The sequence below is a fragment of the Sus scrofa genome, chromosome 9, assembly GCF_054392235.1.
Source record: "Sus scrofa isolate SSC_HxYL_T2T_F1_AM1 chromosome 9, Sscrofa_HxYL_maternal_Yorkshire_Landrace_v2.0, whole genome shotgun sequence".
Taxonomy (NCBI): domain Eukaryota; kingdom Metazoa; phylum Chordata; class Mammalia; order Artiodactyla; family Suidae; genus Sus; species Sus scrofa.
The window spans coordinates 33,373,489-33,386,034 of NC_139391.1; the positions used below are offsets into that span (position 1 = coordinate 33,373,489).

Genomic DNA, 12,546 nt, shown 5'->3' on the forward strand with positions numbered 1-12,546 from the left:
AGATAAGCTGGTGCTGAAATAGTTTGGCTTTCCTTGTTATTATATATCACCAACTTTAAAGAATAACACCTTGTGTAATTTTATGGGTAGTTAGAAGTCCATTTTCCCTAAAGTGGTTTTAACTGAGCAAGGACCTCTTTTTCCCCAAAAGTGACTGAAAATTTTCAGTTGTAAAAAATAAAAACATGAAATTTTGAGGTTTTGCAAATTCTTATTCAGAGGCCATCAGATTTTCCCCAGGGCTACAGGGAAGGTTTTTTTTTTCTTAAAATAATGTATATTTTTAAGAAAAAGTGCTAGCTTGTCAGTAGGATGCTCACATGAACTGAAAATGGCTTTGAGTCTTTCATCAAGTCTTGGTCTGACAATGACTTTGGGAGGCAGGAAAGTACAGAATGTTTTGGACAGACAGTGGGTGTAGACAGTTGGTATTTCTCTGGGATGTGGTGAACTGGAGTCCAGGGGCTGGGTGTTCTCGGCAGCATGTAAACGAAGGATGGGAGAAAGGAACTTCCATCAGTGAGTTTGGGCTCCGATGGAGTAAGGGCTGCAGAGTTAGAAGTGAATTAGCCAACTTTGGGACCAGGCTCCTACCCCACTTCCTCTTTCCCCAGCTCCTAGTCCAGGCTCTGGCAAAGAGTAGGTGTCTTAGCAAATACTTGCTAAATGAATGAACTCATGAATAAAAAAGTGTTTTTTAGAGCCTACTCCGTGGTTCTCAAAATTTAGAACTAGTGATAATTACTTAGGAAGCTTGTTAATACACAGGTGTGATCGAGAAATCTGCATTTTCACAAGTAGCCTAGCCTATTCTGATGCAGGTGGTACAATCTCAGCCAGAAACTAACAGTGGTTATTCTGGGATCTAAAAGGAAGGGACCGAGTCCCATAGAGATGATGGGAAATAACTAAACCTCAGCAATGGAGAGGGAAGGAGCAAGGAGATATTTAGCTCTGGGGATTGGGGCCAAGAGGAGTTATCCTGTCCAAGGAGGAAGCCAGAGGGAACCCTTAAAGGGACTATTTAGAGTTTTCAGAATATGCCAAGCACACTGCATGAATAAGAGCCTGTGATTTATCACAGCTCTGTATACAGTTAGTATCTTGAAATTCTCTCACATTATAGACAAATTATTCATACCTACAGAGCTGACTGTGTATGTTGAGATGGAGGAGACAGAGAAGGGGAAGGGACAGCACCAGAAAGGAAGAGCACGTGGAGAGAAGTCCTGATCCGGGGTCTAGAGACTGATAGGCAGCAGTGATAATAGCTAATAGTCTGTGAACACATACTATGGACTGGACTCTGTTCTAAGCCCTTTTAAAATGTGGTATGTCCTCTAATCCTTACAACAATCTTAGGAGGTAACAGTCATGATCTACCTTTTATGACTAGTCAAGACTTGAGCCCATTCTTTGTTTCCAAAGCTTATGCACATGCGCATAAGCATTATGTTATACTTTGTCCTTTTTCATTCTCTGGGGTATGTTATAAGGAGTTATTTGGAGATCTGGTGGCTAGCTGGATAGATTACCAAGATAGTCTCTAGTTCTCAAGTGGGTTGGCGGTGTGAGTGTGTTGAGGGGTTTTGGGGGCTGCCCAAAGACTGTTACCACACGAATATTATGCTCTTCAAGTCTCTGACTAGCCTGCTGTATCTATCTCCTTTTGTGCATAATCACAGACTAAAATTCTATGATACAGTTTAAGAAATGATGGGAAAGACTTCATAGGTTTACAGAAAGTTTTCCTGTATTACTCTTAATCATTTCGTATTCTCTTGCATGTTCAATTCCTCATAGGATATTTCCCAAATGCTTTGATTTTGTGTGGAATTTTTAGACTTCAACAGACTTATAACTGTGTTCAGAGCGCCACCTTATGGACTCATAGGCTTATAGCAACTAACAAGTGGCCTAGAGCAATCAACTGGTTTTCTTGGGTTTGGGCCCCATGTGATACAGGGACTCACCGGTGCGCTAGCACAGTTTAAAAACAGGGTCTACGACCAAAACTCCTCATTGGTAGGGTTTTCGATTTCCATATTGTAAACACTCTCACTATGGCTAGTTTCAAGCTACCGACTTGCCACCAGTGGACGGTAAGGTTGGGAGAAGATGAGTAGCAGCACATCATCGCTGTAAATGACCTCACGAACACAGGTAATAGCAAAATGTAGTGTAATAATGGGGAAGCAATGTTTTGTTTACCTTTGCTTTTTCGTTGTGCATAACTTATATACAATTTAATATATAATATAATAATAAATATATAATTTAATTGTAAGTTTATACCATTTAATTTTTAACGATGGCTGTGTTTAGCAACCAGCCTTCAAAATTCTTGGAGGCTTAACAACTGGCTGCAAAATTTCAGAAAATCTAAAGACTGGCTCCAGTCGGCTCTTAGGAGCCAGCTCCAACTCTTGGGACTATTTTTTTTTTTTTTTTTTTTTGTCTTTTTGCTATTTCTTTGGGCCGCTCCCGTGGCATATGGAGGTTCCCAGGCTAGGGGTCGAATCAGAGCTGTAGCCACCGGCCTACGCCAGAGCCACAGCAACGCGGGATCCGAGCCGCGTCTGCAACCTACACCACAGCTCACGGCAACGCACGGATCGTTAACCCACTGAGCGAGGCCAGGGACCGAACCCACAACCTCATGGTTCCTAGTCGGATTCGTTAACCACTGCGCCACGACGGGAACTCCTCTTGGGACTATTTTAATAGTGTAGGAGTTCGTTTGCTGCCCAGTGGGTTAAGGATCCCGCTGTTGCCGATGTGGCTGGTATTGCTGCTCTGGCCCAGATTCAATCCCTGGCCACATGCCCAGTGGGCCAAAAAACAAAACAAAATACCGTCTAGTTTTCCAGATCCCCAGATATCGACCAGATGTGCTCATCCATATTATGAAACTAGATTCTGACCCTGGCTGGGTCTACACTTTTCTGGGAATAAAGTCCAAAATGCTTAGCCTCGTGTGCTAGCTGCCTCTGGTGCTGCCTGTCCAGCCTCGCTCTCCCCATCCCTCAACACCCTCCGCTCAGCTCACAAGCACTGCTCCCGGTGCTCCTACCCGGTGCTCCTACCGCTACCGCTCTGCACACCAAGACATTCCACTCCCTGCTCCTATTTGCCTGGTCTCCTTTTCTACTTGGAAAGCCCTAATGTTTGTGAGGCCTGAGGCAAAAATACAAACGGAGGCCCCCTTCTTTCCCAAAGCCTCCTCCGTTGGCATGGGCAATGCCCCCATGTCTAGGCAGCATCCACCTGCCTCTAATCCCACCTGTGGGGCAGGCAGGCCTCATAGTTCCTGGCAAGGAGGCCTGCACTGGCGCACAAATGGATGCAGACTGCTGGGCTGGAATTCCTGCCTGAGAACCTACAGCACAGTGAGGGTGCAGGTCTTGTGTGTGTCCCCCTGGATTATGCAGAATCCCCGTGGGGTAGGAGGAAGACAGAGGATGGCTGGGTGGGGGCCACACTCAGGTGTGAGGTGGAGGGGGGATAAAGTGGGAGACTGGGGATCTTGGGGCTAGGGATTGACCTGCTAGGCTTTGCCTTCAAGTTGGGCTCAGATGTCACTGGCTCATCCCTGGGCAACTGGGTAGACCTCTCCACCCTGTTGCCACAACCCTCTGCTTAGACCTATAGTTTCACAGTTCTCGCTGGGAGCTGTGACTTGTGTATAAGTTCCCTAAATTCAGGGAAGGTAACCTACCCCTCTTTATATCTCCAAAATTGAATGCCTATGGCAGACATTTATAAACTGTCAATAAATTATTTTTGGAATTAATAATAAATTAATTTATTAGTAAGTGAATTTGTTTACTTCTGTTTTAGAAGACTATTTTAAGAAAACTGCTTGGGGAGTTCCCACTGTGGCACAGCAGGTTAAAGGATCCATTGTTGCTACAGTGGATCTATCCCTGGCCCTGGAACTTCCATATGCTGCAGATGCAGCCAAAAAAAAAAAAAAAAAAAAAAAAACCAAAAAAATCAAAAACCAAAAGGAAAAGAAAACTGCTTGGTCCTGTCTGGTTATTAATCCTAGACTAGATTATTTTTCTTTAAAGATACATACAGGAGTTCCCGTTGTGGCTCAGCAGTTAACAAGCCTGACTGGTATCCATGAGGACGCGGGTTTGATCTCTAGCCTCACTCAGTGGGTTAAGGATCCGGTGTTGCTGTGAGCTGCAGTGTAGGTTGCAAATGTGGTTCAGATCTGGCATTTCTGTGGCTATGGCGTAGGCTGGCGGCTACAGCTCCAATTCAGTGCCTAGCCTGGGAACCTCCATATGCCACTGGTGTGGCCCTAAAAAGACCGAAAAGAAAAAAAAAAAAAGAAAAGAAAAAAATAAAGATACATACATTGTCTCTAATTGGTAAAATTGTAAGGCCTAAAATGGCCAACTATTAAAATACTCCCAAGACCCTACCTTCTAGTGAATTCTCCATCATCATTGCCTAAAGATTAGACCTAAAATGTTCTCCTTTCTTAAACAGGAGATGTGCCATGATTTTGATACAGATCAGAAGGAAGATATTTTTAAAAGAAAAGAAAGAGGGAGAGAGAGAGGCTCTTTCTCTCTTAGTTTGGAAAGACTCGATCTCATTACCTGTATGTCAAAGTATTTTTTTTCCATTTGGGTTCACCTGGGAAGAGGCGGTAGTTGGCCACATCCGGAACTCCGCAGCGAGGCCTCTTGATCACATCCATTGTGGTCCGGTCTAACTTCCCGGTGACTCGGAGGCCAAAGAACGCCTGCAGCTCCTTAATCTTCTTCACCATGGAATTGCCTCCCTTTGCAACCATCTCACCGACCTGGTGTCCTCCTTTCTTTGTGTAATACTTGTCAAGGTAAGCCTGAAACGGAGAGGCAGGGGGACATCTACAGCACGATCCCTGGGCAGTACTCAGCTCGGGCAAGACAGGGACGGTGTTCTTGTTATGCTAAGATGGTGTGAGAGTGTATGCCCACTTTTGAAAAAATTAGACGTATTTGCATAGATAAAGGTTAGATGGATATATGCCAGATTATTAACAACATTTATCTTTGGGTGGTGGGATTTTAGATTTTTTTTTATTTGGGTGCATTTCGTACGTTTTCCTACAATGAACAGTTACTTTAAGAGGAAAAAGAATAATAGAAGGTGGAAGGAAAACAATGTGAAAATTTCCCCACAGACTATTTACTTGTCAATGAAGTCTCTACCAATTTGAGATATAGAGACTGCCTTTTTTCTCTGGTAAGCGTTACTGGTGTCATATCTTCATTATACATTACACAAGACAGTATATTCTTAACTGTGGCTTTGGATGGCAACCTGTCCTTTTATGCAAGGGCAGCTGGTCAGTCTGTTTCCTGGCTGAGGTTTTAATCAGCTCAGGTGTGTTGAGTACATGGGGTGCAACTTGTTTTCAAGGAGCAGGTCTCCTAGGACTGGCTCTTTGTCCCTTGAAGCAAATAAAATTAGCCATAAATTATAAGGTTTTCATTTGCAATATGTCACTCAAAACATTTTGTGCCACTTCCTGGCTGACGTGAGTGAAACAGGGTAAATGCTGAATCAGAGCCTGCTCTCGGCCCAGAAATTTCACCCACTCAACTTATTTCGGGAAAACAAAAAAGCAGTTAAAGGTGTGTATCTATATTTTATTAAATATAAAATTTTATGTTTATATATTATTATAAGGTATTTATTTATTGTATATAAATATTAGTTATATATCCCATTAACTATATTTATTTATATTCATAAATTGTCTTTTATTATGTTTATATAAATAATGTGTATGATTCATTTACATGTCATATATACATATAAGTTCAATGAGGCACAACAGTGTGCTCTGAAAATTGTGCTTCTGTTCTATTCCAACACTTGTGTGCCACTGGCTCAACATCTGATTGTGGGCCTGGGTCAGAGAGTTCAGGACTCATCAGAACTGTCCTACGTGCCTCCCTGCCCTCCATTCTTCCCCATTGTTAAAACCACAGGCTGTCCAGTGGTCCTCTCTCCACTTCTCTAATGTTTGACATATAAGAATAGCAAAGGTTTAGAGGGTCAGTCCCAGAAGCCAGGGGCCCAGGTGTTTCCCCACCTCTAAGAGCTTAAAAGTACTTAAGTACTTAAGTGTACTTTGAGACAAGATAAAGTTCAAGTTATGGTTTCTTTTTCTTTCTGTTGGGCTAAGTCACAGAAATGGAACTGTGGGAAAAATCCTAAGTTGTTTGCTGTGTGATAAATCCTAAGTTCTAACAAGCTTGGGCAATTCCTTTAATTTCTTTTGTTATCAGCTTTCTCATCTATTAAATGGAGTTGGTGTCTGTCCTACTAATATTTCAGTGTGAGGGTCCAGTGAGGTCCTCAGAGTAAAAATGCCTTTAAATGTATCAGAAGACCTTAAAATATATGTACCCTCTACTCATCAATTTCTCTTCTGGAAGTCTATGCTGAAAAAGTATCCCTTAGATTAGGCTGATGTGCAAAGGTATTCATAGAAACATTTTTCATCTGGAAATATTCTGTCTCCAACAAAAGAAATGGCTAAATAAATTATAATTCACATATTCTGAAATATTTATAACTTTTAAACATGACTTTATAAAAGTAGTATAAAAATAAAAATTTAGGATGATATAGTAATAAATGTATGAAACAAATTTTGAGTGTAATAACAATTAAAAAAATCTTGCGCAGAAAGTAAACAGTAGTAAAAGCATCTGAATTTAACCAGTTTGTATTCAGAAGGCTTTTATCTTTATTTCTTTTAATTGTAAGTTCATGATAATGTGATAATGAAAGTTTATATTATTTTAAGTACAGTTTAACAGCTAATATTAACTGTTGCATTTATATAACTACTTAAAAAAACAAAGTAGAATAAAACTCTAGCTTATGCGATTTCATCATTTTCTAAGACTTCATGATAATTAGCTAATCAGAATTTAAAGGATATGAGTGGACATTGCATAAATCAACTAAAAATCTGTTTATCATTTCAAGATTATTGTGTTCATGGGTTTAGGAAAAAGTATATAGTATTTGGAAACTGCCTGCCTGGAGGTTCCAGGCGTAAGAAATCATTTGTTCCCCCTGGAAAGATGAGAACAACGTGGCAGGTGCTTAACCTGACCTGGGCTCCCAGTTCCCTGGTGTGTACTGGCCTGGCTTGACCTTGGGATTCTGGGATTTGGCCAGTACTTTCTTGCCACACTAGCCTGATGCTCCAACCCAAGCTCCTTCAGCCCCTGGCTGCTGTACTTCCTCTTTCCTCTGCCTGGACTTCTTTGGGCAGATGGTCTTACACTGTGAAGTTCAGGCTCACTTAGTTCTTTATACAGTTCAGGTGCATCTCAAATGTCCCTTCCTCAGAGAAGCCTTCCTGGACTACTCAGGTGAAAATGCAGCCCCCGCCCCAGTCCCAGTAACTATGGTTCTGGTTCATTTATTTTCCAATATCACTATCACTTTCTGACATAACCTGGGATGCTTATTATTATTGACTTATCTCTTCCCAGCATCTTTCCACTCCCTCCTCCATCCTCATGTAAGCGGACTTTGTTCTGTTCACTGATGTCTCTCCAGTGCTTAGAACAGACACTGGCACGTAGCATACAGTAAACCTTCAATAAATAATTGCTGAATGAGTGAACTTAAGCTGTTTTTATGAAATAAGTCAGTTTTCATGTTGCATTTATTATAAGCCTGCTAAAGTCATTAGATATTTCTACAAACTAGAAGGTGGGACAGTATTTCTTTCTTGTCACTGGGATCTACTTTAGAAGTTTTCCCAGGTCATTCCCAGCCTCCTGAAGAGCGACTCCTGTTCTTGCCCAGAGCACATGACTGGGGCCACTGCAGGCAGGAGAAGGTCTGTTTGTCAGGTGCTGACAAGTTTCCTTGATCCTTGGTCCAGAGTCTTTCAGAGAGTATGTCCAAGGGAGACTGAGGAGGGCTGCCTTTTTTTGGAGAGGAAGAAGTAAGAGATCCCCCACATTCCAAGAACACCTAATTCTTTCCAAACACGCCTAGCAAGGGTAGCTTTTCCTAAGACTTGTGGACCTTATTCCTGAATATACCATTGGGGTGGGGGGCGGGCAGCTAATTGTTTTCTGTAAAGGTCCAATAGTTAATATTTTGGGTTTCATTATGTGGTTTCCGACATCATGGTACAAAAGCAGTAGGAGATGATATTTAAACAAACAGGCGTGGCTGGTTTGGGCCCAATGACCGTAGTTTGTCTGAACCTGGACAAAACCACAGTCTCCCGCCACCCCAAAACAGTTCTGGCCTCAGCATGATCCTCCTTCTGCAGGTCACAAAGACTGAGGTTACTGAATCAGAGTGGCATGAGGCTGAGTGAGGGATAATTACATTCAGGGAGAAGGGACACAAAACTTAGTGGTTCTAGCAAAATACAATTTGAAATAGACCTCAGTCTTCTGAGATATGTTATTTGGAATTTAGTTCATCCAAAAGTGGGTTCAAGTCGAAGGAGGTTCAATTCAACTGGTCCATATTCAACATCCACTGTGTTGTTTAATGTACAGAGAAGATATTTAATATGTTTAAGGACTGGTGTGGCAGGGGGACTGACCAATTAGAATGGAGGAGTGGTGTAAGCCATCAATAGGGACCGGCTGGTACAGGTGAAAATCAGCTCTGCAATGCAGTACATGGGTGCAAGCCTTGCTGGTAGGAAAGCAACCCCAAGGCAGGGTCGGCCACCACAAATGTGCTATCATTTTGAAAGATGCTTGAAACAGGGGTCCTGGTGCAAAATATTTCACCTACACACCTTTCACCAATGTTGAAAATTCCATCCTTGGAAACTCATTTCTTTAGGTAAAAGATTGCCACCTTCCTTTTAAATGTAAAATAAACCACTTGGAAGCAAATATACATTGAATCACTGAGTCACACTAAGTCTTTGCATAAATTCCAATATGAATTATTTGTATCCAATCCTCTCCAGCAGTCAGTTGGGGGAGATTTTAAAAGAAGCCCCGTAGGGAAAGTGTTAGTAAATAAGATACTTGGGAAATATGCTTTAGAGAGGAAAGACCCTCACGTGAAAATGGGTAGGCACCCAGGAAAAACTTGGTTCGCTTCAAATTCTGATCCAGTTTGCCCTGAGTACAAGAGTCATTTTCTAAAGAGAGAACACAGGAAATCTTTCTGTGTGACTGTTAGGAAGCTTAGCACTAAATTTCTGACCCACCTCTATTGTGCAAATCTTACACTTTGAGTTTTATTTTTCTGCCCTTATTTTCCCTCCCACATTGTTTCTCAAACACATCATTTGTCGTTTTGTAATTCAGTCTTGTTATTTTGTCTTTTGGCAAACCGCCTCAAATTCCGTACACAAGCAAGATACCTGAATAGATCTTTATTCATTTATTTATGCAATCGGGCAACACGGGTGCCCAGTGTGCACCAGACACCAGCCTTAGCTGTGCAGGATATCATATCCATTAGACTTCAGTGGGCTTATGATTTCAAAACCATAACAGATTTACCCTATTTTCTCATTATCCCCCTGTAGGTTTTCTGGGGGAGGAGGGGAAAGAGAGAATTGGGCAAAGATTCACAAACCTGCGCGAGGTGGTAGTTGTTCCTTGAGGTCCTGGGGGTGGCTGCAAATAGGGAGGGGGCTGCAGCGGAAAACTTCAGAGCCGTGACGAGGAGGACAGCGAGGCCAGATGCAGGGAGCACCTTCATCTCCTCACAGTCGCTTGGTAATTATAGCAGCCTGGGGGACGGGACAGCAGACAGTGCACATTTGCACTTCGACTTTGAGCTGCTTTTATAGAGTCAAACAGGTCTGGGCCCTCAGAGCAAGGATGATTCATGTCTCAAAAGGTAATTACATAGCTCCTTTCTTCCCTGATGACGGGGTAATACAACAGTACACAGGAGTCAGGGAAAGCTTCATTCTTTGCGATTTACCAAGTCATAGAAAGAGAAAAACAGTCACTTTTAATGCAGTTTGTCAGCTACCTAGCACAAATTGGAGTAGACTTGATTAATTTGGGCCCAGCTCCACTGAAACATTTGATGAATCTCAGTTTGGGATGTTTTACATTCTGCTCACAGAAAAGGTAAATGAGCAGGATATACTTTAATTTGTCCTTCGTAATTCTGAGCTCCCCACACATTCAATCCAATCGCCTGTATCTTCTGCATCCACTTCTATATTTCTCAGGAATGAATGCTTTTTATAATGGTGGTTCTGGGACACGTAAGATCCTGACTCATCAAGGAAACATTACATTATACTGTGCTGACTTAGGGTGGAAAGTGCCCTGATAACTATTAGAAAAACTTTTGAATAAGTTAACGCAAGAGAGATGTTCTTTGGTAACTGAAACATTGGACAGAAGCTGCCATTCTCTGTTCCTGCTGATTAACTTGAGTCCTACTCCTGTTCCTGGCTCTGATTTAGATGGGCCTTGATTTAGACATAGCACAGAGAAGTGATGTCGTATGGTGCAAAAAGCATTTTGGCATCAGACGAACAGATTAAAATTCGTTTTAAGATACTTCCTAGCTGTGTGGCTTTGGGAAAGTTATGTAACCTCTCTGAACATTAGTTTTGTTATTGTTTTTTCCAGTCTGCAAAAGACTGACGGTAGCACTGTGTGTAAAGCTCCTCACATTATAGAAGTAGCATAGCATGTAGCATGGTTCTGCAGGCATCGCTTGCATCCCCTAGACCTGGGCTCGGGTCCTAGTTCTGACACTTGTCCATATGACTTTGTGTAGGTTATTTAATCTCTTGCAGCTGTGATATTTTTGCCCGAAAAATAGGGAAAATGATACCTGCTTTGAAGAATTTTCATAACGGAGTAAATCAGGTCATAACAAAGCCCTCATCAGAGTGCTCAGTCCACCTCAGCTCTTACAAAATAATGTTCAATTTATCTTTTACTTTGATACTGGGCACTAGGTAGACTTTTTTTTTTTTTTTTAATCTTTTTGGGGCTGAACCCATGGCATGTGGAAATTCCCAGGCTAGGAGTTGAATAGGATTTGTAGTTGCCGGCCTACTCCACAGCTACAGCAACACGGGATCTGAACCATGTCTGTGACCTACACCACAGTTCATGGCAACACCAGATCCTTAATCCACTGAGCAAGGCCAGGGATTGAACCCACATCCTCATGGATACTAGTTGGATTCATTACCACTGAGCCAGGGCCGGAGTGCCCAGGTAGGCTTTTTTTTTTTTTTTTTTTTTTTTTTTGGTCTTTTTGCCTTTTCTAGGGCCGCTCCCGCGGCATATGGAGGTTTCCAGGCTAGGGGTCTCATCGGAGCTGTAGCCATCAGCCTACACCACAGCCACAGCAATGCGGGATCTGAGCCGTGTCTGCAACCTACACCACAGCTCATGGCAACTCCAGATCCTTAACCCACTGAGCAAGGCCAGGGATCGAACCCGCAACCTCATGGTTCCTAGTCGAATTTGTTAACCACTGCGCCACAACAGGAACTCCACCAGGTAGGCTTTTAATTAATATTTTTTGAAAGGATGAGTAGGTGACTCAATCAATGAGTCTCAAAATATAGTTCTTAGACCAGCAGCATTATTCTTACAGGGGAACTTGTTGGAAGCGCAGATTCTGAGGGACTCTGGGAGTGGGGTCTAGAAAACTGCATTTCAACAAGCCTTCCAGGTAATTCTGATACATGCTGAAGTAGGAAAACCATTGGAGTAGTTACGACGTATGGGATGAAATGAAAAGTACATGAAGAGCAAAGAACATCCTGGTCACAGAAAGTATTCAGTACTGCCCTTGCCATCTACAGCAGTGTGTTTCAGTGGTGACATTCCTGGTGTTTAAAATCACTGGTGAAATCTGTTGAAAATAATTTAATCCTAATATTTGTTAGGTGATAAAAATATGTGAATGTCTTACTTTCACACTTAGACTAGATTCAAGGTTATTCCTTTAGTGATCTCTCCCTCTCTCGCTCTTGCTCTATTGCTTGCTGATATACTTTCCTAAATGAAGAGAAAACAGTTGGAGTTACAGGCTATGTATGGGGCCTAGTGAATGACCCCAGGTACACACAAAGCATGATCCTCAGAAGAAAAAAAGAAAAAAACCCACAGATATAATAGACTAATTCAATATACTAAATTATAAGTTTCTTGAAGAGTGAATGATACAAAGGTCACTTAAGTTTGTGCAATAGCCAAGACATGGAAAATGTCCATCGACAGAGGAATGAATAAAGAAGATGTGATACATATATACAATGGAATATTGCTCAGCAATAAAAAAGAAATAATGCCATTTGCAGCAACATGGATAGATCTAAAGATTATCGTACTAAGTTAAGTCAGAGAAAGACAAACATCATATGACGTCATATGCGGAATCTAAAAAAAATGATACAAATGAACTAATTTATAAAACAGAAACAGACTTACGGTTAAGATACAGAAACCAAACTTAACGTTACCAAAGGGACAGGTAGGGGGAGGGATGGATTGGGGGTTTGGGACTGGTATATGTACATTATGGTATATGGAA

The 12,546-nt window shown here is 41.8% G+C and overlaps 2 protein-coding genes across 2 annotated transcripts in view; one reads left to right on the forward strand and one right to left on the reverse strand.

Moving 5' to 3' along the window:
- MMP20 (matrix metallopeptidase 20) overlaps positions 1-9,739 on the reverse strand; it is a 46,686-nt gene extending 36,947 nt beyond the window's left edge. Inside the window, 2 exon segments of the mRNA NM_213905.1 lie at positions 4,617-4,864; positions 9,601-9,739. Of these exon segments, the coding sequence (NP_999070.1) occupies positions 4,617-4,864; positions 9,601-9,726 (374 nt within the window). The 5' untranslated portion in view covers positions 9,727-9,739.
- Positions 1-12,546, forward strand: part of LOC146399831 (uncharacterized) — a 250,265-nt gene that overhangs the window by 136,881 nt on the left and 100,838 nt on the right. The window contains exon 3 of the mRNA XM_084975876.1: positions 4,662-4,858. The gene's annotated coding sequence lies outside the window, so the exon portion shown is untranslated. The remainder of the gene's footprint in view (positions 1-4,661; positions 4,859-12,546) is intronic.